Below are 27365 nucleotides of genomic sequence, written 5' to 3' on the forward strand. Positions count from 1 at the left end.
CCATACTTAACTTACAAAACAAATGTATTTTGAGGATTTCAAACTCAATTATTCGTTGCAGTCCTGCAATTTTAAATAAACTGTGTGCAATTTCTTACTTAAATCCACAATGAAGTGTCAAATGTAGCTTTTTAGGTCGAGCGCACAAGCACTTTGACCTTTTGTAAGTATTGTGAGCTTTTAACCACGCCCACTTTGCGCACATAACTTTCCCTCGTCCGTGGACATGACTTTAAAAAATCCCTTATGTTTGATTGTGCCACAAGCCTTCCTCTTAATGACTAATCCAACCCAGATTTTGAGTTATGATAATGACTTGCTAATTGATGTGTAGTTTTGGACCTTGTTGTGCCCCTTGTGCTAATGCCTGCTTGGAAATTAGCTGTCCTGGCCGGGTTACTACCATTACTTCGACCTCAGTACCTCATCTAGTCATTGCTTTCCTGCCATCACTTTAAGTACACCATTATGTCAACTGCTATTACAGGAACAAACCATTAATTAGAACAACGCTTCGGGTAGGGTAAATGTAAATTGGCACTAGGGTTATAATAGTTATCTACTTTTGTATTTAATTGCATATACTTTCTAAATTATGGTTGGGCTAGAACTCAATGCAAGTTTTGATTCAGTCATTTAATTTACGTTTAGCATTAAAGCAAGGATCCTGTTATCTTCGAATGTAATTCATTGTCATGTTGGGGCAGGGTTAATATTAATGTCGTGAAATTCTATTCATGCTTAAGAACATTTTTCATTTATTTTAGAGTGATTTAGAATTACGGTTGAATTTCAGATAAGTAACTGCAGTTTCATTTATAGTTATGGTAATCATTAGCATTTGTATTTAAGTTATGTATTGGGGTCAAAATGACGGTCATAAAAAAGGGGTTGTATTAATCTGGTGAAAGTGTATCCTTTTCTTTCTTAAGAAGCGTTTTGATTTTACATGGCTTTGGGTTCCCTTTCTGATAGAGACTTGTAGTTGAAGATGCCTTACCTTAGAGTTTCCTCCAGTCTAGATCTGGAGGTTTTATCGCGAGCAGTACCCCTGTGTGCTGTTAGAAGGCGTCGGTTGACTCCGTTGTTGGCGTCGTGCGTGCCGAATATGATGTAGCGGGACCTATATAGGTGGCATCCCGACATGCTGACATTGGTTCTTTTCTTTCCGCGCCAGCCAAGGCCATATCTGAAGAGCTACTCAAAGTCCCTTTTTGACTGATCTTTTTAAATGTTTTTTCAAATATTTGAGTGTTTTCACTCCTGGTGCATTGAGATGTCGCCCTGCAAGTCCGGATTCAAGTCTTGCTAATCCTGTCAATGGATGATGTCTGTGACTGATACGCACCTCGTCTACTTGTGGAGTTTGAAACAAGACCACGACCAGAATTCGTGCTCATAGTGGCGGGCCATAAATCCAAAAGCTTTGAGGGATTAAAGTTTCTTTCGCTCCACTCAGCGTGTCTTATGATCCCGGTCGAGAGGAAGGTCCTGAGAATGGTCGCAGAGCACCCATTCTTTGTCATCTCACTCAAAGTCCTGGGGACGATCGGGTAAGTCAAGGCACAAGAAGAAGTTGAAAAAGAGAAAACATTCTTCGACTTCACTCCGTCCGCTGACGCAACAAGGGAAAAGGAACATTGTCGTTTCAGGCCTCCGTCCTCAGAGTCTGCGTTTGGTTGACTCCGTGCTTCCCACAGTTTGCCTGAGCAACCCCTGCTTATCTCCTCGAGATCTGTGAGGCTATGCGCCTCATATTTAGAAAGTCCAAATCTGCTTGAGCGCCTTCTGGGCCCACAGAGTTGGCAGGGGACCCCTCAGGTTCAGCTTCGGCACTAGATCTGAACCATCTTTGGTCGTACCATCTCGACATTCCCCAACGATGGTTGTGATATCGACGCTCCACCCTTGCCCACGGCCGGCATCAACCCACATCTTCATTGCCGACTCCAGCATGGAGCTGGAACGGTGTCGCGTAGTGCAGATTCCAAATTCAGCAGGGGGGTTTGCTCTCTGTTTGATCCCGACCCTTAGTCCCTTGGATGGGGCTCGTATGAAGATTGGGAATACCAGCTTGAAGAGCCCATGGACTGGTTGATGGACCTGTGTGAAGCTAGTGGTCTGGACACTTTCCCTGATGCTAGCATGCCTTCTCTCCCTATTGTGGCTATGGAGGAGGGAGTGTTCTACTCCATGGTGGTAAGGAGAGGGCCGAGGTGTTGGGCCTCGAGCTGCCTTCAGTGGTAGCCAGGACTAAACTCCTGACAGGTGCTTCAGCCCTCACAGATGTGTTGCTGGTGACTTGGTCCAAACCCTGCACAGGGGCTCCTGTGAACAGGATAATTGCCTGCTGCCCTACACCACCTCCAAATGACCCAGTGTTCCTGACACAACACCGACCCCTGAGAGCTTGGTCATCCAAGTTTCCATCTCCCCAGGCGCACTCCCTTCTGCACCCCTTGATAGGGAGTCTAAGATGCTAGATAAGCTTGGGAAGAAGATGTTATCTTTCTCCAGCCTGGCATTGCGGTCGGTGAACACCGCATGACTTTTGGGCTATTAAACCACTACCTCTTGGGACATGGTTGTGCAAGTACTGCCGCAGGTCCCGGAGGAGGCCCTAGCCATTCTCTCCCAAGGTGTTGCTGACGGGAGAGACACTGCTATGTTCACAATACAGTGTGGGCTGACTCACTAGGCAGATTGGTTTCATCAACGGTGACCTTAAGGTGCCACGTTTGGTTGAGGACGTCTGCCTTTTCGGGGGATGTCCATTCCACTCTTATAGACCTGCCCTTTAATGGCACCCGTCTCTTTGGAGACAAAGCAGACTGCGCTCAAACGCTTTAAGGAGTCACGGGCTACGGCTAAGTCCTTGGGCCTCGCAGCTGCCCCTCTACCCCCTCAGTATACTTTTCAACCCCTTTCATGAATACCGATGGGGTGTCCCACCTCGTCTGTTTCCATCTAACCACTAGGCTGCACATGCTGCTCAGCCACTGCATGGCCGGAAACATGGGATTCAATGTCCTCGTGGTTCAGGGAGACAGAGGTCAATATAGCTATTCCATCGTTCCCCCCTGCAGCCTCCAAACCTTCCTAGTCTGATGCTTCCCCACCAGGACCCAGTCATATACAAGATTCGTCATCCATGCCCCCTTGGCGGTCACTCACGTCAGCCAGGTGGGTTTTGCAAATAGTCCAAAGGGGGCTACTCCCTTCCCCTCAAGACTACTTCTCCATCCATGCCACCATCCTACGATCAGATGACGGAGGATTACTTGGCAATTCTCTGCAAGGAGGTTACAGCTCTCTGGGCCAAGAGAGTCATAGTGAGGATCCCTGTGCCAGAGTTAGGTTGTGGTTGTTATTCCCGCTTCTCTCTGGTGCACAAAAAGTACATGGGCCTCCAGATGGCATGTGGACTCTCCAGTGGGACCTGAAGTTACAGTGGGTGCAGCATCGGGGGAATCTCTTCAGCACGTTCCAGAGCTCGGAGGGAACTGCGTAAAATTCGCAGTGGTGGCTTTTGAACTACAGTTGGGTCAGAGACAGATCCCTCTCCCTTCCCAGGAATTCAGGGAACAGTGATACCCAGCGGAAGTACTAACTAGAGCACTAATAAGATTAGTTGAACACACACAAGGAGTTGCTGCCAAAGGAAAAGAGAGGTCAGATTTATCACCACTTTTTTTTTATATTTATTTATTTTTATTTTATTACGGATATGCCTTCAGTACACAGGCATATTAAGTTAACAGTGGAACATATTGATGGCCAGCAATATAATAGGACACACTTTGAAATCATTTAGTCAATTAACATTTAGTAAATCCAGATCTTTGGAAGATCTGGAGCACAGCCATTATGTTCCAGCAGTTAATAGCAACAAAAGTGATCTAGAACTACAGTTTTATCCCGGTGTACAATGTAAAGCCTACGAGAACAGCACAAAAAATAGATTTACATGATCCCTGAAAAAAAACAAAATAGGATAAATAAGTACATGAATTGCAATTCAGACTTGCTGGGCTATTGCTTAATGTGTTCCTTTGTGGGGAAATAAAGTATATAGGGAAAGCTGTGCACCCAACTAAATGCAGGAATCTGGAATACATGCAAGCAGTTGCTAATAAAGACCCTACATATCCGGTTGCTCACCAAGAGAGCAATCACAATCTATTGAGTTTTTTTCTGTTTAGCTTGGGTGGCCTTTCCTCTCCCAAATCAACAAGGTGGAGATCAAGCTACATCATAGAGTTAGAAACAAATATTCCAGCTGGATTACACAGTGATACATAGGCTGAGAGCTGTGTGCAGTGAAATAATTTTTATGGCACACAGTTTTTGTATGTTTTATAGGAGGTCTGGCTTAAGAAGCATGGTCAGGTTACCCACTTGGGCTTTACATTTTGAGAGAGAATTTTCACAGATAATCTTACAGGTGATGGTCTATATGGATGGACTATGTGAAAGATAGCAAGTCCAGTTGAAACAATCCGATTGTACCGATCTTCATATATATTGATAAAAATCATTCACTGGTGCAAAATTAAAAATCTTAGGATGAATCATTGGTTTTCTCTTTGATTACTTTTATAACGATAAACCTAGATGTATGATCAATACTGATTAGTGGAATGAAAAATTTCCTAGCTTTCGTAACAGAAAGTTTCAATTCTATTAAGGACTCGGAGGCGAGGATTATGCCTTGCTTTCTCCACTTTATTAAATGAGCAGCCAAGTAATTAACACAAACTACAAGTCCCATGAACAGTTGGGAAAAATGAGTACAGTTATAACCAATAAACAGTAAGAATTTTTGTCCAATTAAAGAAGGCAGTCCATAACATAGTCCCTTGTTTGTGTCGAGTGTTCCTCTTTCGAAGCGCGAGCCAGTCAAGAACCGTCTTGTTTTGTGGTATCAGATCCTATGAAAAATAAAACAGATTTAAGGAAAAAAACTCATATTCAGAAAAACTAATCAGATTGTTGTTTAAGTTAAACAATACATTTTCTTATTATTTTTAATTATTTATTTATTTTAACTGCAGTATGAGAATAAGAGAACATGAAATATATAAGATAGGATATACTTACTAAATACGGGGTGGGTTCACCTAAACTTTGTAGAATTATAAAGGTGATCCGGGTGGGATAATCCTCGCCTCCGAGTCCTTAATAGAATTGAAACTTTCCGTTACGAAAGCTAGGAAATTTTTCATTCTAGGTCAGGACCGGAGGCGAGGATTATGCTAGTTTAAAGCTCGTTGACAACCAATTGAGCTATATTCAGAACTGGTTTGAAGTAAAACCTTTTGAAGGTAGAATCTGATGACCAGTCTGCTGCATTAATAATGTCTTCCAGACGAGCACCTAAATGGAATGCTTTAGAGGCCATAGCCCCACGAGCGGAATGTGCACCAAAAAGAGAAAGATCAATGCCCGCTTCATGCATGACCCAACGAACCCAGCCAGCAATAGTAGGAGAAGAAACAGCTCTATGAGGTTTACGTAATGAGATAAGGAGCTGATCTTCACCTGGAGGACGGAGTGCGGAGGACATGTCCTCGTATGCCTTAAGGCATTGAACCACACACAGTTTTTGAGCGTCAGGAAAAGCCGGATAGGATATAACTCTGGTATTGGTTTTTGTGCGTCTTCCTACTGTAAACGAAACCCCTGAAGGAGAAAAGGATCTATGGGAAACGTCGAGAGCACGAACATCGGAGACCCTTCTGCAAGAAACTAGACAAAGTAACATGGCTAGTTTAGCCGACAGCTCCTTTCTGGAAAGATAATGATTATGTTGCCAAGATAGGAAGAGATTCAGAACTTGATTAACGTCCCAGAGGAAAGAATAACGGGGTTCCGGAGGCAAAGAAAGTCTTATACCCCGAAGAAGACGACACACCAGTTTATGTTCACCGAGAGGAAGACCATCAACTAGTACGTGTCCAGCTGAAATCGCGGAGCGATAAGTATTAATAGAACGATAAGCTAGACCTCTGGAAGCAAGGTCAGCAAGGAAGTTCAAGATATTAACTATATTTGTCTCCACAGGATTAAAACCCCTTCGCAAACACCAACAGGACCATCTTCCCCACGCAGATCTGTAGCGTTTACAAGTGCTGGGAGCCCATGCTTTGGATAATAATTCCTCAGCCTGTCGCGAAAGTCCCGACACTGACCAGCGTCCCCTGGACCATTTGATGAGGAGCCCCATTCGGACTGAGAAGAAGCGAGGGAAACAGGGGGAGTCGGATTGGAAAATCCCAGGAAAGTTCCAGAAGAACCGGAAACCACACTTGAGACCTCCAGATTGGAGTTATGATCGCAATGGATGCCGATTGACGACGTACCTGTGCGGATGTTCGAGTAATCATCGCAAAGGGAGGGAAAGCATAAGCTTTCTCTTGACTCCAATCTTGTAGAAATGCATCCGTAGCTGTCGCTAAAGGGTCTGGCCTCCAGCTGAAGAATCTGGGAATCTGATGATCCAGCCTCGAAGCGAAGAGGTCGATCGAGAACGGTCCCCAAAGATGGGACAGAGAGGGAAAAACTTCCGGATGGAGTTTCCATAGACTGGAATCCTTGAGATGTCGAGAATGAAAGTCCGCAATCTGATTCTGGCTTCCCGGAAGATACTGTGCAGTCACGGAAACCTGATGGTCGAGGCAATACTGCCAAAAACTGGACGCTAGATTGGAAAGCGTTTCGGAACGAGAGCCACCTAGATGGTTGATATACCGGACCGCCGAAATATTGTCCATCTTCAAGAGGACGTTCGACTTGATAGAATCTTTGGTCCAGCATTTCACTGCAAATGAACCGGCTAGCAATTCGAGACAGTTTATATGTAAGTTCTGTTCCTGTAGTGACCACGTCCCTCCGGTAGAAAAATTGCCACATCGAGCACCCCAGCCTACTCTGCTGGCGTCTATAACCAAATCTGGAGCCGAGCCGAAAATAGCTCTGCCGTTCCAGGCTTCCATATGTGAAAGCCACCAGCGAATTTCTTCTACCGCCTCTCGCGACAGAAACACTTTTTGGGAATACGAAAGGCGTTTGCGCAGGTGAGCTGCCATGAGTCGTTGAAGAGCGCGGTAATGCAATGGACCCGGGAAAATTGCCTGAATAGAAGAGAAGAGGAGAGGAGTCCTATGAGGCGAGCGATCTGGCGTCGAGAGACTTTGTGTTTGACCAAGGTACGGCAAAGTTCGTGACGTATTTTTGTCATCTTGCGGGAGGGAAGACTTAAAGTTGCGGATACCGAATCTATAGTGAAGCCTAGAAAAACCAGTTTTTGAGAAGGGGTTAAAAGAGACTTGGTCTCGTTTATGATGAAACCTAGGTTTTGTAGTAATGGGACGGTTGTCTGAAGATGCGTTAAAAGCTGTTTGGGACACTGGGCGAGAAGTAAAATATCGTCGAGGTAAACAATTAACCGAATTCCCTGAGCCCTGAGGTGTTCCACCACCGGTTTGAGAACCTTGGTGAAACACCAAGGGGCTGAGGAAAGACCGAATGGAAGGGTAGTGAACTCGAAAGTTTGATCTCCCCAGAAAAACTGAAGAAAACGTCTGTGGGGTGGGTAGACCGGAATAGTGAGGTAGGCGTCTTTTAAATCGAGACGAGCCATCCAATCTAGGGGGCGTAAAACGTCTCGAAGAAGGTGGATTCCTTCCATTTTGAAGTGACGATATACCAGCCACTCGTTGAACTCTTTTAGATTGATGACTGGTCGGCGACCGCCATCTGTCTTGTCCACTAAAAAGATATTGCTTATGAAACCCCTCGGATGTAGGGTTGTTGGGCAAATGGCTTGTTTTCGTAGCAAATCCGAAATTTCGGTGTCTACTAAAAGGGAGTCTTGCGAAGAGAACACTAGGGGTTTTGGAAGCGAAACATGAATGGGAGTTCCTACAAATTCTATATAGAAACCCTGAATTGTTTGTAGGACCCTTGCATCTTGTGTAATTTGATTCCACTTGTGGATAAAATTCGCCAAACGACCCCCTACTTTTAGAAGGGAAGAAGGGAGAACACTTACCGTAAGAGGTTGTTGCTGAAGCTCCTCTGCCACCACGATGTCTGAAACGTCTGGCTCTTGTCGGGTAGAAGTTGGCGAATCGATTGTGATCTTGGAACTGATTCTGCCTGGAGCCTTGCCCCCTGAAGGAGTTGGTTGATTGTGGGCGGCCGGACGAGCGGCCCCTTCCTCGACCGGCCCCATGGAAAATCCGAGTGGGAAAAACCTTTTTCATGGAAGAGTGTGCCTTGTCCAGGGATGTGAAAGTATTAACAAACTTCCCTAACTCCTTTATGAAAGGTTCACCAAACAAACCTCGTTGCGCTATCGGACCTGCTTCAGAATCCACCAGATCCCCTAGTTTGGGATCCACTTTAATTAATAAAGAACGTCTGCGTTCGGTGGAAAGAGCGCAATTAGCATTTCCCAAAAAAATAATAGCGCGTTGCGCCCAACCTGAGAGAATCTCAGGAGAAATTATAGCATAAGAGGACTTAGCATCTTCTGCCATGTCTAAAATCTTTGTCAAGGGTCCCAAGACATCCAGAAGTTTGTCTTGACATGCTCTCCAGGATCTATCAATTCCTTTCTTAGGGTCTTTAATAAATTTCTGCAGAAAAGTAGACATTTTGGGATCTAAATCTGGAGTGATGGCTACCTTGTCCGCCAAAGATGGTCGTGGACACTCTGCTCGAAGGCAATTACGAGAATCCTTTTCCAGCTGCTTTCTTATACGTGACGCAACATAAGCTGCCACCTTGTCAGATGGCGCCCATTCAGACGATCTAGGATGAATAATATCATCAGGATCCAACATGTCTGAGATTTGAGGAGCAGATTGCGATCCAGAAGGAAGCCAAGATCTGGAAGGACTGGCGTCCGCTTCTTGATCCCCGACGAATCACTGTGAGGGAGAGTTGGAGACCTAGGTCTTGAGGAGACTAGAGGAGAAGAAGGATCCGAGAGAGTACGCAGAGAATGTCTAACTCTATCGAAGAGGTCCACATCAAACCCTGATTCACGAGGGCGCTTAGTTGGAGGTACATCTGCAAAGGTATCATTAGATGCAGGAGGGGCAGAAGGAATAACAGGAGGGGATGAGAATTTTGCGCATTCGCGCGCTATCTGTTGCGATAGTCTGTCCTCCAGGGGACCAATTGCTTCTGAGACGGCCCTATAAATGGACGCGTCCACAGCATCAAAGAATTCCTCTTCCTCGTTAGGATCCATATCCATTGTAGAAAAAATATATGGGAACAATAAAATGGTTTCAGAAGTTCTTTCCTTCTTCTCTTTTTTTTTTAAATTAGTATATATTTATATATATATACCGATATCTGTAAACAACTGGGCGTCAGTTGAGAATAAAAAGAGTGTCTAAGCACTCAAGTTCAAGAGGCTAAAGCCCGGGACAAATTACACCCCAGTGCACCAAAAAATGATTAAAAGGGGTTGTTAGCAACCTTCGTTGCTTGCCTGGGAGAATGTCCCAAAAAGGCTGTCTAGCAATAATAATAACCCAAAGGGTTTATTTATGAAGAAAAAAATATATATATTTAGTGAAATACTGACTCCTTTAAAAGGAGCGTCACAGCCTTTCTTTTCCGTTTCTTATTCTGTGTCTTTGTTAGTATTTACTGACCCAGCAGGGCGTCGCTCTCCAGGCAGAAGAAAAAAGTGAGTAATTGGCCGGAAAAACAAACGAGCGCGTCAAGGGGAAAACACCTCACTGCGCTCTGAGGAGAGAAATCCGCGCGTCTGGTTCAGCGCGTCTCTTCCTCCGTTGCCAGGGTTACCTTCCCGGCAAGCGCCCTCTGACGGTTGCCGGGAAGGAATGTGCACAATAAGAAAACACGCTCGCGAAGGGGCGAAAAACGCCCCCGCGAGGTATCGAACACTAAATAATTATATTACATACGAAATAGCACGAAATGAGCATAAATATACAAATACATGTGAAAATACAGAGAGCAGGGAAAAAACGACTTATCTCGGCTGCGAGCAGCGAAGAAAGAGAAACACTCGACACAAACAAGGGACTATGTTATGGACTGCCTTCTTTAATTGGACAAAAATTCTTACTGTTTATTGGTTATAACTGTACTAATTTTTCCCAACTGTTCATGGGACTTGTAGTTTGTGTTAATTACTTGGCTGCTCATTTAATAAAGTGGAGAAAGCAAGGCATAATCCTCGCCTCCGGTCCGGACATAGAATTAACATAGCACTTCAATATAAATAATCACATTAACCAGCTTATGATGGATGGCACAATATACAACATCATTTTAGAATGACGATTTGTAGGTTGAATTTCCTAACAGGTATATCACAATTCCTGACTCAGTCAGTATTGTAAATAATGATATGATGACTATGTAAGAAAAATAATCAGGTACGTTTATGCATTGATTCATCAATAGTAGTGATATGAATCAGCCTAGGTTGGCAGCCATGAAACATCAGAGAAAGTGTCTTTTTTAAAAATTGTATGTACCCTGTTTTATTTTGCTGTTTTATCTTGCTAGTTGTTTGGGGAGGAAAGGTTTTATTCCTTGTATAAATCGGAGTTGTATTACTGCTCCTTTTGTTAAGAAATTGCAGTGAGTTTAAAGAACAGATTCTTGTCCAGCAGAAGGCCAAAAGCTTTAGATCATTCAGCGATGGGTATATGGCCACCCAGTATGTTTAGTGCATTCAACTATGTCCTCCTCAATGTGGCATTCTTTCAGAGAGCAACACAAATTCCACTGGTCTGATATTGAATCTCCTAAAAACTCAATATTTAATAATTGAAAGCGCCAATGTTCTTTTGGGATAAATCTATCAAATAGAGCTCAGCTTCATCCTCATAGAGGTGGTACCATTTTAGGAGAGATACAAGGGGTTCCAGGCATACATTCAGTGGTGTGGAAGAGAGGATCAAACCTTAAGGAGCACTGTTGGAAAGGGGAGTGATTGTAGCGACTGTAGGCTATTATTATTTTGCCTTTGCATTGGCTATAAATGTATGAGGTGAACAAGAACCATTCCTTTTATTACCATTATGCCTATCAGAATTGTTGGTAAAGGAGGAGGATGATCTGTGTTCAACACCAAGGGCGCTCAGAAGGCAGGAGTCTCCTTTGTCCAAGATGCAGAGGCTCATCATCTGTTTGTAGCACTGCAGTCTGTGCTTTTTCTTCACCTAAAGAGCAATTTTCGTATATATTCTTGGCAGCAATAGCAGGGGCAGATTTATCTGGCTGTATAACAGTTTAAGACCGGTTTTGAGGGTGTTTTTCTCAAATTGTCTCCGTTTTGATAAATAATTCTTTAACCTTAACGATATGCTCCGCGTATTGTCCTCTCTTATTGTAGAGCTTTTGTAGTTTCTGCAAGGAAAGATATTTATACTGGATCTGCTCTGTGCATCCACCTCGTTGCAAGCTGAGTACCATTATTAGGATCAATTTGGCAGAAGTGTCTTTTCCAGTGTGAACTCTCTTCTAGATTCACTTGCTTTGCACAATTCTGCCATATAGTGGTTTGGTCCAGAAATGTCACTATACAAAAAGCTTTTTTATCTGAATGGGCATAGTCATCGGCAACGTCCGTATATGATGTTGACCATAAGCACACGGTGACCTCCCCACCCCACCCCTCAGCCTCCAAAAGTAGTCCTTCACCTTAACTTGACCTTCATTTTGATTGGCCCCAGGTAGCCGCAGCAACCCTGGTCTTACTGCTGATTCAGCAAACAAAAGAGGTGCATTATAAAAATACCTGCACAAGGACACCCTCACGATGCAGGGAGTGAAAAGTGTTACTTCCAAAAACAGGGGCAACTACAGCTGATGGTTTTGTTTCATAAATAGTAGAATTTATTCACCTAGAGTTGCCAGAGAAAACACTTGCACGTCTTAGTGGTTGGCCTATGTGCATCTTTAATGATATCATGCCCTGTAGTGGCAAAGATACTTAATATGGTGCCAGACTAACAAGGGGCAAGAGTGTAGGCACAAGGATAGTTGATTACTCACATAGCTAACTGACAGAAACCAGAGTTACTCCTTGATAAGGGTTCATGTGTCAGGTACTGCCGCTTATGTCTTTTCAGTCCCACTCATTTAAAGAGCTATGGAGGGGACAAAGAGCCCTGTCCCTGGATTTATGTGGCAAGGTAGTGCCACATTATGCTGAAAAGGTTGACTAAGGCAATATGTCATGCAATGTGGCACTTTTTTTAATATCATTACTTCATTAGTTTGTGATTCTTACACATAATAAAACCATCTGGGCAATTTATCCTTTTAGCACCGGTTTGACAGCGAAATACGGAAATAAGCAACTGAAAGTTTACCAGTTAACCTTTGCAGAGGTCTTTCCACTGCTCAGACGTTGCATTGTTTTCAGTAACTTTTGATCTGTCTGAGTTGTTAATCTACAGATTATGCAGCGGAAAACTGTAGGACGCTGGCCTGGTGTGTGGTGAGCACGTATATGGTGTGATCACCTTATACCAGCCTCAGGTATCCCATACTAATGAGGTGTAGACAGTGTCTAGGAAGCCAGGGCTCTGTAGAGGTAGCTGTGGATGAGTAACCAAGACTTATCTAGGAGACATGCAAAGGTTATCCAATACCACCAGGGGCGGCTCCACCATTAGGGCGGGAGAGCATCAGCAAACACCCTCCCACCCCACCCCACCAACCAGCAGCAGCGGCAGCTGCAAAACCTCTAAAGAAATCAATTATAAACTTAGTTTATTATCGTTTTTCTTTTTCCTAGAGGGGCAGGGCCGCGGGTTGACGAGTGCTCAGACCTCTCTCTCAAAGCCCATGTGTGTTTGGCCGCCAAACACACCTGCGCACAGGGCTCTCTCCAGCCCATCAACACAGTTGCCGGGCTGGAGAGAACTTGCACAGGCTCCCAGTCTGCCTGGGAGCGCCCAGGGTTGGCGCTCCCATCTAAGTACCAGCAGGGCAGGCTGGGGGCCGCAGGGCAGGCTGGTAAGCCTGTGCCTGCAGCCTGCTGCAGCAGAGACGGTGGAGCGGTGCAGCCTGCATGCAGGTATGTTTATTTTTATTTTATTAAATTGTATTAATATTTTGCCCCCCCTCCCGAGCCACCCTCCCTGTTGCCCCCCCCACCTCTGTGCTGCCCATGTAAGCCATGACTGAATACTACTAGTCACACAGCACTTACACACCTGAAAGAACCACATAGTGTAAGGAAATGCCTCCTTGGCATGGTTACCCCCTAACGTTTTGCCTTTGCTGATGCTAAGTTTGATTAAAAGTGTGCTGGGACCCTGCTAACCAGGCCCCAGCACCAGTGTTCTTTCCCTAAACTGTACCTTTGCTTCCACAATTGGCACAGCCCTGGCACTCAGATAAGACCCCTGTAACTGGTATCCCTGTTACCAAGGGCTCTGATGCCAGGGAAGGTCTCTAAGGGCTGCAGCATGTCTTATGCCACCCTGGGGACCCCTCACTCAGCACATGCACACTGCCTCCCAGCTTGTGTGTGCTGGTGGGGAGAAAATGATTGTCAACATGGCACTCCCCTCAGAGTGCCATGCCGACCTCGCACTGCCTGTGGCATAGGTAAGTCACCCCTCTAGCAGGCCTTACAGCCCTAAGGCAGGGTGCACTATACCACAGGTGAGGGCATATGTGCATGAGCACTATGCCCCTACAGTGTGGAAGCAAAACCTTAGACATTGTAAGTGCAGGGTAGCCATAAGAGTATATGTCTGGGAGTTTGTCAAACACAAAACTCCACCGTTCCATAATGGCTACACTGAAATCTGGGAATTTTGGTATCAAACTTCTCAGCGCAATAAATGCACACTCATGCCAGTGTGCAGTTTATTGTAATGTACACCCAGAGGGCATCTTAGAGATGCCCCCTGAACACCAACCCGACTTCTAGTGTATGCTGGCCACATGGGGAAGAGTTCCTTTGTCACCCTGTGGACAGGAACAAAGCCTGTACTGGGTAGAGGTGCTTCTCACCTCCCCCTGCATGAACTGTAACACCTGGCAGTGAGCCTCAAAGGCTCACACCTTTTGTTACAGCACCCAGGGGCATCCCAGATAGTGGAGATGCCTGCCCCTCCGGCCACTGCCCCCACTTTTGGCGGCAAGGCTGGAGGAGATAATGAGAAAAACAAGGAGGAGTCACCCACCAGTCAGGACAGCCCCTAAGGTGTCCTGAGCTGAGGTGAACCCTGCCTTTAGAAATCCTCCATCTTAGTTTTGGAGGATTCCCCCAATAAGATTAGGGATGTGCCCCCCTCCCCACAAGGAGGAGGCACAAAGATGATTTAGCCACCCTCCAGGACAGTAGCCATTGGCTACTGCCCTCCCAGACCTAAACACACCCCTAAATGTAGTATTTAGGGGCACCCCAGAACCCAGGAAATCAGATTCCTGCAACCTGAAGAAACTAGAAGGACTGCTGACCTACAAGCCTACAGAGAAGACGGAAGACAACTGCTTTGGCCCCAACCCTACCGGCCTGTCTCCAGATTCGAAAACCTGCAACCAGCGACACATCCGACAGGGACCAGCCACCACTGAAGCCTCAGAGGACTGCCCTGGAATAAAGGACCAAGAAACTCCAATGAGCAGCGGCCCTGCTCAATACCAGCCACTTCTTTGCAACAAAGAAGCAACTTTCAAAGACTTCACGTTTCCCGTCTGAAGCGTGAGACTATACATTCTGCACCCGACGCCCCTGGCACGAGATCTAGAGAACCAACACCACAGGGAGGACTCCCAGGCAACTGCGAGCCAGTGAGTAGCCTGAGACGACCCTCCTGAGCCCCCACAGCAATGCCTGCAGAAGGAATCCAGAGGCTCCCCCTGACCGCGACTGCCTGTAACAAGGGACCCGGCTCCTGGAACCAACACTGCACCCACAGCCCCCAGGACTGAAGGAACTGAACCTCAGTGCAGGAGTGACCCCCAGGCGACCCTCTGCCTAGCCCAGGTGGTGGCTGTCCCGAGAAGCCCCCCTTGCCTGCCTGCACCGCTAGAGTGACCCCCGGGTTCCTCCATTGATTCCTATCTGGAACCCGACGCCTGCTTTGCACACTGCACTCTGCCGTCCCTGTGCCGCTGAGGGTGTTTAGTGTGCCTACTTGTGTCTCCCCCAGTGCTCTACAAACCCCCCCTGGTTTGCCCCCCCCCCCCCCGAGGACGTGGGTACTTACCTGCTGGCAGACTGAAACCGGAGCTCCCCTGTTCTCCATAGGCACCTATGTGTTTTGGGCACCTCTTTGACCTCGCACCTGACCGGCCCTGAACTGCTGGTGTGGTAACTTTGGGGTTGCCTTGAACCCTTAACGGTGGGCTGCCTATGCCCAGGAACTGAGACTTGTAAGTGTTTTATTTACCTCACAATCTAACCTTTACTTACCTCCCCCAGGAACTGTTGACTTTTGCACTGTGTCCACTTTTAAAATAGCTTATTGCCATTTTAACCAAGACTGTACATGATATTGCTTTTATTCAAAGTTCCTAACTTACCTGTGTGAAGTACCTTGCATTATATGTGTTTACTCCAAATCTTGAACCTGTGGTTCTTAAAATAAACTAAAAAAATATATTTTTCTATATAAAAACCTATTGGCCTGGAGTAAGTCTTTGAGTGTGTGTTCCTCATTTATTGCCTGTGCGTGTACAACAAATGCTTAACACTACCCTCTGATAAGCCTACTGCTTGACCACACTACCACAAAATAGAGCATTAGAATTATCTAATTTTGCCACTGTCTTACCTCTAAGGGGAACCCGTGGACTCTATTTCTTACTTTGAAATAGTATATACAGAGCCAACTTCCTACACATAGTGTTACAAAAATAAAGGTACTTTATTATAGTAACACATATACTGAAATACGGATTAGGCCATATGTTGTAACCACGATTGAGGGTCTCGTCTAATAAAGACATTTACCTGTTCTGGAAAGTGAACAGGAAGGTGCTATTGCATCTGTGTGTGAGGTTACTCATTGGAGTGGGGGAATTGAGAGTGAGTGGCATTCAGCAATGGAAGGTGATAATGTGCTGAAGAAAGTTATAGATTAGAAAAGGGGGAAGGAGAGACAGCACTCTTCCTGTGTTGGTGCGGCCCTATGGTAAAGTATTGGAAGAGCTCTCAAAAGTAAACAGCAGAATGGTTCTACGTGGTGATAAGATTGTCCCACCGGTGGGTGTAAGAAAAATATTGTTTGACATTGCTCATGAAGGGCATTTGGGACAGACACTCACAAAAAAAAGGCTTAGGATGGAGTTTTGGTGGCCTGGCATGGACAGCGATGTAGTAAATTGGGTTGAGAGGTGTGCTGAAGTGTATACAGGGTGAAAAGAGTTTGAAAGTCGGGGCACAGTCCGAGGGTGGGAGTATAAATGATCCGGGCAAGCCATGGCATAGCGTTTGTTTGGACTTTATTGGACCTCTATCAGGGACAGGAAGCGGCAAGAATTTTGCGCTTGTTATGGTGGATGTTTATTCGAAATGGTTGATCGTCAAATTTATGTCTGAAGTCACTACGTCGGCAACCATAAGTGAGTTGCAGGAGATTTTCACTGAGGAAGGTTTTCCTGAAGTGTTGATCACTGATAATGGCACACAATTGACGTCTAGAGAAATAAGGGAGTATTTAGAGTCATGTGGTGTAAGACATGCGCGTACTGCTCTGTACAATCCTTGTGCGAATGGTATTGTGGAACGAGCGAATCGTATGAGTAAAAGAGGATTACAGTTAGCTAAGGTTAACAATTTAGATGTAGAGCGTGTAATTTCAGAACTTGTTTGGGCATATCGTACCACAGAGCACTTGTGTACCGGAAAAATACAGTTTGTGGTCATGAGGGGCAGGAAACCCATTAGTAGGATGAAATCCTCGTGGATGCAGAAATTGGTAATGGGGTGTGACTTTTTCTATGGCAATTCAACAGACAAGTCTGTGGGTGGAGACAAAACTGAGCGAAAGGACTTGAGAATTAAACCAGGTGATTGGGTTAAGGTTAAATCGGGGAGAGTAAAGAGAGGTGTGTCCAAATTTTTAGGGCCTTTCAGAGTTCAGGAGGTCCACAAGTGGCATGTTGTACTTTCTAATGGTCAACGCTGGAATTTGAGAAGGGTTGCTAAGTTTGCTTCTGTTTGGGATGAAGGAAAGAGTGGAGTATGTGTGTTGGTTGTAGTGGATATATGTTGATGAGAGCTGATGAAGTGGGGCAGGCTGGTGTCAGGGGACAGTAGTGTGATGCGAGAGATCATGCAAGTGGTGGCAGTGGTGATGGTACTTCAATTCCGGGTGTTGATGCTACCCCTAGTTCAACCCCTAGTTTTGTGAGTGCAAGGTCTGCTAGTGCTAGGTCTACTCAACTCAGAAGACCACCTGCATTTTTAAACAATTTTGTCATAACTTTTTCTTATTGTTTTTTTATTTTATTTTTATTCTTCTCGTTTGCGGCCCAATACTGTTGATTTGAATAATTTAATTGTTTTTACATTTTCTGTGCTTTTACATGTTGTTATTCATTAATGTATTATTAACGGGGAGAGATGTGTTGTAATGTGTCTCGAGGTTTCTCTGTGATGTAGGCCTCGAGACAAACCTGCATTAGAATGTTATTGTGTAATGTTGGTTGGGGCGTTCTCTCTCTCAGCAGTTGCTTGCTGACCTCGGGAGAGAGAGCACCACGATTGAGGGTCTCGTCTAATAAAGACATTGACCTGTTTCCGAACAGGATTTCTTCCGAATTACTTCACCATACTCAAATAGGAGGTAAGTAAACACACTATTATGTACACATTAGAACTCGGTGATTAGCATAGAAAGCAATAGCAAATAGTAAAAACAATAGCAAATAGTGAAGGCCCTAGGGGGAGACAAAACCATATACTAAGTAAGTAGAATGTGAAAGGCAATCTAAGGAAGTGGAATCAGTAGAACAAAGCTGGAGGCACTAGGGACCCTAAAAGGTAAATATCAAGGTGCCCCCCAGCGACCAGGAGAGAAGAGGTAGGTACCTGGTTTTTCCCCAAACCCACAGGAGGACTTTGGAAAAAGACCTTGGAAGTCCCAGACAAGACTAGAAGAAACTGGTGGATCCTGAGAGAAGAGGACCTGCAAAAGAAGGGGACCAAGTTCAGGTCGATTTGGAGTGTTTGTTGCAGGAGCCACTACCCAGCCTTCTGTGGATGCAGGACCACGTTGACGGTGGAAGAAGAAAGTCAGCAGTGCAGCACAGGAGCAGAAAAGGAGTTCCAGAAGTGATTCAAGTGATGTCCCACGTCGGCAACCATGATGCAGTCGGTCAAGTAGTGCAGGAAAACCACCAACAAGCCTTGGCAAATGCAAAAGTCAGAGAAAAGGGTTTTGCAAGGCTGAAGACGACCAGCAAGGTCCAGGGGACTGGAGCCAAGGAGGGGAGTCCGAGGTGACCCTCAGTTGGGAGAGTCACAAGAAGAGACGACAGCCCCCACAGGTGACCCACAGGCATCAGGCGGAGGAGTCGCAGTGATGCCCACTCACCACATCTGAAGAGGAGTCCCACGTCGCTGGAGCAGAAGGCAGGAGACTGTGCTTTGCAGGAAGGAGTGCTGGGGGCTGGGTCTACACGGAGCCTGAAGATCCCTTGGGGGAGGAACAAACATGTTTTGCTAGCTGCAAGAGTCACAGTGCTCAGGGGCTGGTAGAGAAGACCAAGAGGACCACTCCAGACCACCACCACCTGTGATGCAGTATTCACGCAGTTCCAGAGGAAAGGAGATCCACGCAGCCGGTCGTCTTTGCAGTTGTTGCCTGCGGATGCAAGTGAGTGACTCCTTCACTTCAAGGGAGATTCCTTCTTACTTCTTGTGCAGGCTGAGTACTCGTCGCCCTCAGAGGATGCACAGCCAGGGAAATGTTGCAGATGCTGGAAGGAGCCGGAGAAACTATGTTGCAGAGCGGAGTCGTCGCTTGAGTTGCAGATTGTTGGTTCCTGAAGGGTCCATTTGCAGTCTTGATGAGAAGAAGATGAAGTAAACGATGCTGAGTAGTCCTGCTGGAGTCTTGCACGTCGAATCTGACGACCCACCCAAGAGCGAGGCCCTGAATAGCCCAGGAAGGGGGATTGGTCACCAAGCAGGGTGGGTTCCTATTGGGAGGGGGCTGTGACATCACATGCCTTACCAGGGCACTCAGATGTTCCCAGGGGCCTTTGCCCACCTTGGATTCAAGATGGCAGAATCAAGTGGCCACCTGGAGCAGCTCTAAGCACAACCCCTGGGGTGGTGATGGACAGGGGAGTGACCACTCCCCTTTCCATTGTTCAGTTTCGCACCAGAGCGGGGACCGGCGTCCCTCTGGCGAGCGCAAAACGGTTTATGTAAGGAGGGCACCAAATGTGCACTTCAAAGCATGCTTGGGGAGGCTAGACCTCCCATGCCATGTAACACCTATTTCCAAGGGAGAAGGTGTTACCTCCCTCTCCCACAGGAAATCCTTTGTTCTGCCTTCCCATGCATGAGCTGGTCAAGCAGCAGGAGGGCAGAAACCTCTCTGAGGGGTGGCAGCAGCGCGGGCTGCCTAAAAAAAAACAGAAGGCTAGTATGAGCAATGCTGGCAGACCTCGAAGAAGCCCCCCCTTTCTCCTGAGTGCATAGAATCATACAATCCATACTGGTAACAGTATTGGGGTATGATTCCGACATGTTTGATACCAAACATGCCCATGTTCGGAGTTACCATTAAGTAGCTGGACACAGGTAGGGACCTCTGTCCAGTACACGGGTAAAATGGCTTCCCTGCACTTACGAAGTCCAGAGTAATGGAGCTGGAGTTTGTAGGAGCACCTCCGGTCATGCAGGGGGTGTCCTTACACACAGGTACCTGCAGCCTGCCCTCTCGGCTACGAGGGTCTGCCATAGAGGTGACTTACAGTGATCTGGTGCAGTGACCTGTAGTGAAAGGGTGCATGCACCTTTTCACACAGACTGCAATGGCAGGCCTGCAGACACATTTTGCATGGGCTCCCATGGATGGCATAGTACATACTTCTGCCCATGGGGAGCCCCTGGTGCCCCAATGCCCTGAGTACCTAAGTACCATATACTAGGGACTTATATGGGGGCACCAGAAAGCCAATTTTGGGAGTGCTAAGTCCTAAGCAACCAAAGTTAGAGGGAGACCACAGTCACTGGGGTCCTGGTTAGCAGGATCCCAGTGAGCACAGTCAAAACGCACTAACAGCAGGCATAAAGTAGGGGTAACCATGCCAAAAAGAGGATACTTTCCTACAGTGAGGGGGAAATCCATAATTATATGAAAAAAAGCTGCAGAGTCAAGTATTTCTGTTGGCCCTGCTTAAACCCTACCAGCCTTTTTCAAAAAGCCCTCCAACCTATCTGAGAGCGCCTTGCATATCTTGGATGTAAGAAGGGTGGTTATGTAGTACTATGTATATATGTTAAACATGACATTAGGAAAACCAAGCACAGGCCTCAAAATCATAACAATGTTAGTAGACCAGCTGGTCGAATAGCTTATATAAACTACTCAACGATAACTGTAACGCATTTGACCTGTAAATGGGGCTCAAATTGTGTGATCCTAGTCAGTCAAATATTTTAGTTTACAGTCACCTTTTTTCTTCATTGTCATCACATGAGTGTACCTTCAAATACGAGAGCTCAGTACAAATAAACTTCTTTGTTTAATTAACTAGACTAAACGTTTGCTCCATATATTACTTGCTTCTTAGTTTACTAAGAGGATTGCCATCAGGGCAGGGTTGTTTCTCAGTTTGATTTAAAACTCACTTTTAATAAATATAGTACTAAAACATGATGTGGTTGCACACTGTCATTTACAGACAGAACATTTCCAAGAAATGCCCAAAAACCTTCCCAGTAACTTGCAGCTTTACTGCTAAAATGATATAATGTACTAGCACTCTGTGAAAATCTGGTTTCAGAAAAAATGTATTCTTTGCACATAACTAAGTAAAGTGTTCTGATTTGTTTTCATCCTGTTAAAATATATGTTTACATCACACAGAAGTACAAACAATGGTCGGTCACAATTACTGAAATATATTTTGGAAATGTATTTACAGTTGACTTAAACCTGACAAAATCCTGGAACTCTGCAGTGAAAAGGAAAATTAATTGTAAGACAAACTGAATTTTGACCTCTGTCTCTGAACACATATCAAATATGACAATATCAAGAGTTAAAAGCATCTTTATTGCTCCTCCACTTTCTGGTCAACTCACTAGAAGGGGTGAGTAGGTACGAAAAATAGTTAAACCTGATAAAATAGGACTCTCCATAGTGAATAGATGTTTCAAGCCCTGCAAGCAGTTATTTCAAGGACATTCCCTACAGTCCTTGGACTCAGTAAGAACTCTGTCTCCAGATGATACTACAAACCATTGAGCTTTGTTATCTACTGTCCACCCAAAACACTAATAGATAAACCTAGTGTATCTTCATCCTGTAAAAACAGGTCCACCTTAGCATCATGGTTAACATCTCAATGCAGGACATCTGTAGGGCAACTTCATGGGCCTCAGAACACCTTAACAAAACTCTATTGTATAGATATAGAAACACTTAAGAAAATTGCAGTGAGACAATCATTATTCCACTCCAGCCTCTATCCCAGCTGCCCAAGGGAGTTAATGCCACTGAATAATGTCTGCAAAGCCTGTGGATCTAGAAGAGATTTCACACTGCAAAGGAAACTAGATACTCCCTGTAAGTTTGATTTTGAAGCCTTCTAGATTTGCTTGTGAGCCTCCCACCTCCCCCATTGAAAGAGGCTAGTGAAGTGGTAATTAAAAATCAAACCAATCCAAAATGGTGGACTCATTGTGAGTAAGACATTGTGGGATTACAATCAACATCCTAAACAAGCTCCTCCTATATCGATGCACACTTGGAGAGAAAAAGACTTTTGAAATGGACACAATATATGGTAAATGTGCAAAGCATGTGAATGTAGAACAGAATGTGGTTCAATCTTAAAGCTGCAAAACCATAATTAGTGATAACTGGTTTTGTATAAAGCACTGTTTAAAAACAAAAATCACTTGAATTTAGACTATGTAGAAATTGCCAGAAAATAGACACCCTCTGGCATGTGTTTTAGAACTGCCCAAACTTTTCTTCTTTTTGTGATGCGGTCTGTCAGAGCCCCCTTCAGAGGGCCAGGTAGGACGCATGGGCTACAGGCCTGACCATGGTGGTTGAGGCCTTTTAATCCAGTTGTTGCAGGGCCCAACTTACTGTGGATCCTGAGCAGCTGGGCCAAGTGCTCCTCTGCACTTTACAGTGGTAGCTGTTGTTCAGCGGTCAAAGGCTCCCCCATAGTGGGTGTGTAGATACATGTAAGTGAATACGATTCAAAACTCAAAGTGCAAACAGTACAAACAATAAATCAGTGCTCAGTCAAATACTTGCTTATATAAGAAAAAAGTAATTTATCTGTGACAAAGGAAGAGCGATTTACACAAGCAATAACATATCCTCCCTAAGGTTGGGGCTTGAGTAGTTGTCAGGCAGATTCCTGCCCCACCCTTTCCCTTGTAACATTTTTAGGGTTATTCCTTATTCACTGGTGGCTGCATCAAGGTAGTGCTCACGAAGAGGCCGTACTAAAATTTCCCTTTGACTCTTTAGGATTTAGTCAAAAGTGTCTATGCTGCCACAGCACCATTAACAGCGAGTTCCCTGGTGGCCACGTTCACGTCTTACCTGTTCTCGCAGCACCCGTCTGGCTGCCTACCAGCCACAGTGCAGCAATGGGTGATGCAGGTTCCATCTTCTGAGCAGCTCAGGTGTTGGAGCAGTTCCTAGCTTGTGAAGATGTGGTACTTTGGCTTTACACAGTAAGAAGATCCAGTCTGTGCCTACTGTAGCTTTTCTGTACTGCACCAGAGTGTGCCATTTGCAAATGCACACACAGCCAGCACACACATTCACCATATGCACACTTCACAACACTTTACCCTTCATGTATTGTACTTAATGCAAGCACACATACACTCAGCACATTATTTTATTGTGCATGCACTGCACATCTCTACTCTTCATAGGCATGCATATGCTCAGCACATGCACTAATACCGCAAGTGTTACACAGTATGTCTCTATCCCTCTGATGTACTCTTTCCAGACACTCATACATTCAGCACCGAGTGACTACTCCAGAGCTGCGCAGCATTCCACATTTACCTGATAAAGGCGAAGAGTACGTTAATCACACAGCAGCAGAATTTTTAAAAGGTGAGTGAGCCTGTAGACCTCACTACAGTGATGCCGTGTGAAAATGTACAGTATACGGCCGCTAACAAACTTGTACTGCTTAACTCTTGGTGAAGGTGATAGCCTTCCACCCTATAAAGGTAGCGCTTTGGGCACCCCTCCAGGTCCAGCAGGACCACAGTCTGAGACAGGTTTCTGTCACAGCAAACGGGCATGATCTGTGTTTAGTATGACAAAAAATTAACATTAGGGATCTAGACAACAGGACAGTTGGGTACTTAGGGCAGGGCTTACACGTCTCTTACCATGCAGAGAACTTTTCTGTTCCATCAATGTCTTAGAAATAATTTGGGTGGCAGCAGAGCAAGAACAATATGTTCTTGTGTTTAGCTGTTGTGAAACTCAGAGTAAATATATGAGCAAACCATCATCCAACCATTATTAACCTGGATCTCCATTTGATGTTTGTTTCAAATGTTCCGTTATTGTAATATGCTTGTATTTTTCAAAAAGCTTGCTTGGAAACTTGTGAGTTTCCAATTTCCGCTTGTCTCTTGCTAAAATGCAAGTGTTGGCTAGGCGCGGGGCTTAGTCCAGATATGCAGTCTTGGAAGAAGGAGTTTTTGCTTTAACTAGGACCTTGGAGATTGAAAGAAGTGTACTGAAGTATAAATGAATCATTCCTTGAACATTCTGAGACTGACTCTTCATTCTGTATCTGCTTGGGGGTTGCTTTTCCACGAGTAATTTAGGTAGAAACTTGTAAATGTTCTGTTATTCGCTTGCAGTTGTTAGGATGCAGGTGAAAAACGTTTGTGAGCCCATTCGACTGAAGACGTTGCCAATCTCTGTCCATCTACTGAAAGAATGCAATGACAGAAAAGTAAAATCCGATTTATCTTAGGAATGCTTGTTTGGGGCCTTAGTGTCTTGAAAACTAAGAAAGGATCATTAGCTCTAGGTAACAGATTTACTGCCAAGCTGCATAACCGTGGAAATTTGTGCTTTCGAGTGCCCGATGAAAGTAGTAGATGATTTAGCTCTTCTAACGTACTCCTATGTATTTACTCATGTATAAAATACTCCATGTAATCCAGCCAGGTGGAACTCTTGGCAGTTTGTCCCTGCAAGTTCACGCTCAAGTAGGGCAAATTATTATACTGCGACTGTGCACTGACTGTCTCTTTTAGAAACTGCTTTCACAAAAAGCTATTTTGTGGTTCACCAATAATCTTACTAGGATGCAATGAAATATGTTTTTTATAAATTATAAGTGTTTAGTTTTGCAAATATGACAAATCTTACCAAAATGGAAGTCGAATTGAAAATCCTCCAAGAATGGGGATGGATTGGAGATCTAGTTTCATTAGATGCCTTTAAATTTTATTACAGAATAGAAAATATAGCCTGAACGCTTGATACAATTTGTTTGTTTCTAATGATCTTTGTTGTAACTTGTGTATTAAGATACAACTGCACAAGCTCCCCCCCCCCTGTTTTCCTTTGTGTTATCTAATTGCTCATAACCCTCTTAATTTATCCTTTTCGAAGAAAAGATTAGGTAAGCAAACTTAATTTTTCTACTGTTGTGTGATAATCTGTTCTTAATGTTTGTTGGTCGGTCATTACTTAAAGATTTCCAACAAATTGTTTATATTTGAAAAAAGAGAAAGTAATTCTGCTGCTTCATAATTCTCATTGGAATATGTTTTCTGTTTTTAAGTAATGAAATGCAAAAAGGAAGATTGGTATAATAGTCCAACCAAGAAGAAGAAAGTAGAAATTATTGGTAAGAATGTCCCACTTATATTGTCCATCGCTGCCTTCTGTTAATGATTGCTGTTCATTAAGAACCAGTATCGTTGTGTGCTAATGTTTAATGTTTCTGTTGGAAAGCAGTTGCTGAAAACAAACTTTTACAGATTTAAATTATTGCCCGATCTGTGTACACATTGACAGATCGCTGCTTGGAGGTTTCTTAATGTAATTTTCATTTTAATCTGAGGTCCCAGTAGATAAGATTAAATGTATAGCATGTGCTGTAAGATATTAGCTAAGTATCTTAAGAAGGCAAGGCATTCTAATAAAATTACAACAAATGTTGTATACATCAATGTGGCTTTTGCACATGATTAGAAGGATGAAGTGGAGGGTGCCTGCTGTTGGTCTGCATCAGTTCTTCCCTACATGGCAGGAGCTAGGAGCACATGCATAAGGTAAGGTCTCTCATGCCTGTCACGTCTCTGATAGGCTACAAGCCAGCGTGCTAGCGTAAAAGGCAAATGTATGCAATTATCAGCAAAAACATATCTTTCATTCTGTGTGGTCCAGTCTCACTGCTTCTGTTTTTCTATCAGTCCAGTTTCTGGCCTTCGTTCAGTGTTTGTTTGCATATTCTCTGTATGTGACTGTTTAACGATATCTGAAGTTTGAAAAATAAAAAGAATCGTTCTGTGCCAGGTGGAGGGTCAGGTTTTAATAGAAACAATGGAACGTGCACGTTCTTACTGACAAACACGCATCCTCTTAAGCATGTAGAGAGTGTACGTCTCAACTCCCGAATTTGTCAACTGACAATTTGCAACCATTTCAGTGGCTTTTCTGCGTGTTGCCCACTATATAAATAGTAGTTCAAGAATTCCTGGAGGAGGCCATTCTGCTGCGGGAGAACACAGTGGTAAAGCACCACAGCACCTGCAACCCTATTAAGTAAATACATGATATTTTGTTTTGTTAAGGCAGCTCTTGACGTTTTGCAGTGTTGTGTTTTGGTTGTCAAAAGGCATGTTGCCAAACTTCCATGTATTCGAAGGCAGGTTCAAATTTTGACGCAAGTCACTGAACAAATTCTCCGGCACTGTGTCTTATTTATAAAAGGCCGTGTGATCAAACCAATTGAAAGTGTGATGAGTACATGAGGAGCACTGTAGCCATCCTTGGATGTGTGAGTTGTGAAATATTAAGAAGGCACTTAATAGGCATGTAAAATATGCCCAATCACAGCACCTCACTAATCACGCCATCACACCTTGTCCACCAAAAGGCAAATTGGGGTTTTTAAATAGATAAGAATTGACAGCACCTTGAGACCCTGTGGGTAATTAGCCACGCTCTACAAATCTTTGATTGATCTCTTATTGATTGACAATTTGTTGGATATTATCCTTCCATAATTTTAATAAGCAATATGTTCCAATTTATTAACTCTATGTTTCAACATGTGATGGTGATTTGTAGTAATATCATGCCAAAACTAATATGATGTAATTCCTGTAGATGTTATCATTATATCTGTTTTGGGATCTTGAAGCATCCTACCTCTTTTTGCAAGTCCTTGGTAGTTGGACCGGGGAGATGGAGGCTGTGGCCTCTCCATCCAGGCAGAGACTCGTCTGCTCTATTTAAAGATTCCTGTCACTCCCCTCCTTTCACCTGGCACTGTAGGAAGCTCAGCCACAACCACAGATTTACAGTTTGGAAGGTTTCTCAAGTGGGTACAATGTTTAAAGTACCAGCTAAGCAAACTTTTGTGTTCCTGAAATTAACTCACAAACTGGGATTTATTTTTCTCAATATTAAATTAATTAATTAGATTTATAATTGGCATCAAAGCAATTGGGGAGGTGTCCCATGACATGTAGAACAGCAGTGTGTTCTTCCACTCAAGCCAACAAGAAGGATGCAAGTGGGTTACTCCTTTAGCATGCTGGATTAAGACCTGCCATGGTTATAGTACATTAGTAAAATGTGCACTTGCTAAGAGTTTAGATTATAACAATCAATGCCTGGAAAGTTTATCATCTTTGATCTTTGCCCTATGACTGGTCACTCAGCTGTATTTTGCATTTCCAGTAAGGGAACCCTGCATATTGTATTCATGTATGCAGGCTAGCTCTCAGCCCCAAACTTAACTGCTGTTAAGATTTAAATTATAACAATTCCCAGTTTTGTGCAAGATTAATGGTGCCTTGGCTAAAGTACTTAAAGGTGAAGTGACTTAACTGATATCCTTCATGCTCAAACAGAGCTGGAGCCGGAACTTTGTTTTTCCTACTTCAAAGTGAGAAAAGGTAAATGTAA

General features: G+C 44.4%; 1 protein-coding gene across 3 annotated transcripts in view; it reads left to right on the top strand.

Annotated features, from left to right (window-relative positions):
- Positions 1-27365, top strand: part of LOC138287629 (uncharacterized) — a 148261-nt gene that overhangs the window by 80707 nt on the left and 40189 nt on the right. For all 3 annotated transcript variants that reach the window (XM_069228213.1, XM_069228211.1, XM_069228212.1), the window contains exon 3: positions 25009-25074. In XM_069228213.1, the coding sequence (XP_069084314.1) occupies positions 25009-25074 (66 nt within the window). The remainder of the gene's footprint in view (positions 1-25008; positions 25075-27365) is intronic.

The sequence above is a fragment of the Pleurodeles waltl genome, chromosome 4_1, assembly GCF_031143425.1.
Source record: "Pleurodeles waltl isolate 20211129_DDA chromosome 4_1, aPleWal1.hap1.20221129, whole genome shotgun sequence".
Classification (NCBI taxonomy): domain Eukaryota; kingdom Metazoa; phylum Chordata; class Amphibia; order Caudata; family Salamandridae; genus Pleurodeles; species Pleurodeles waltl.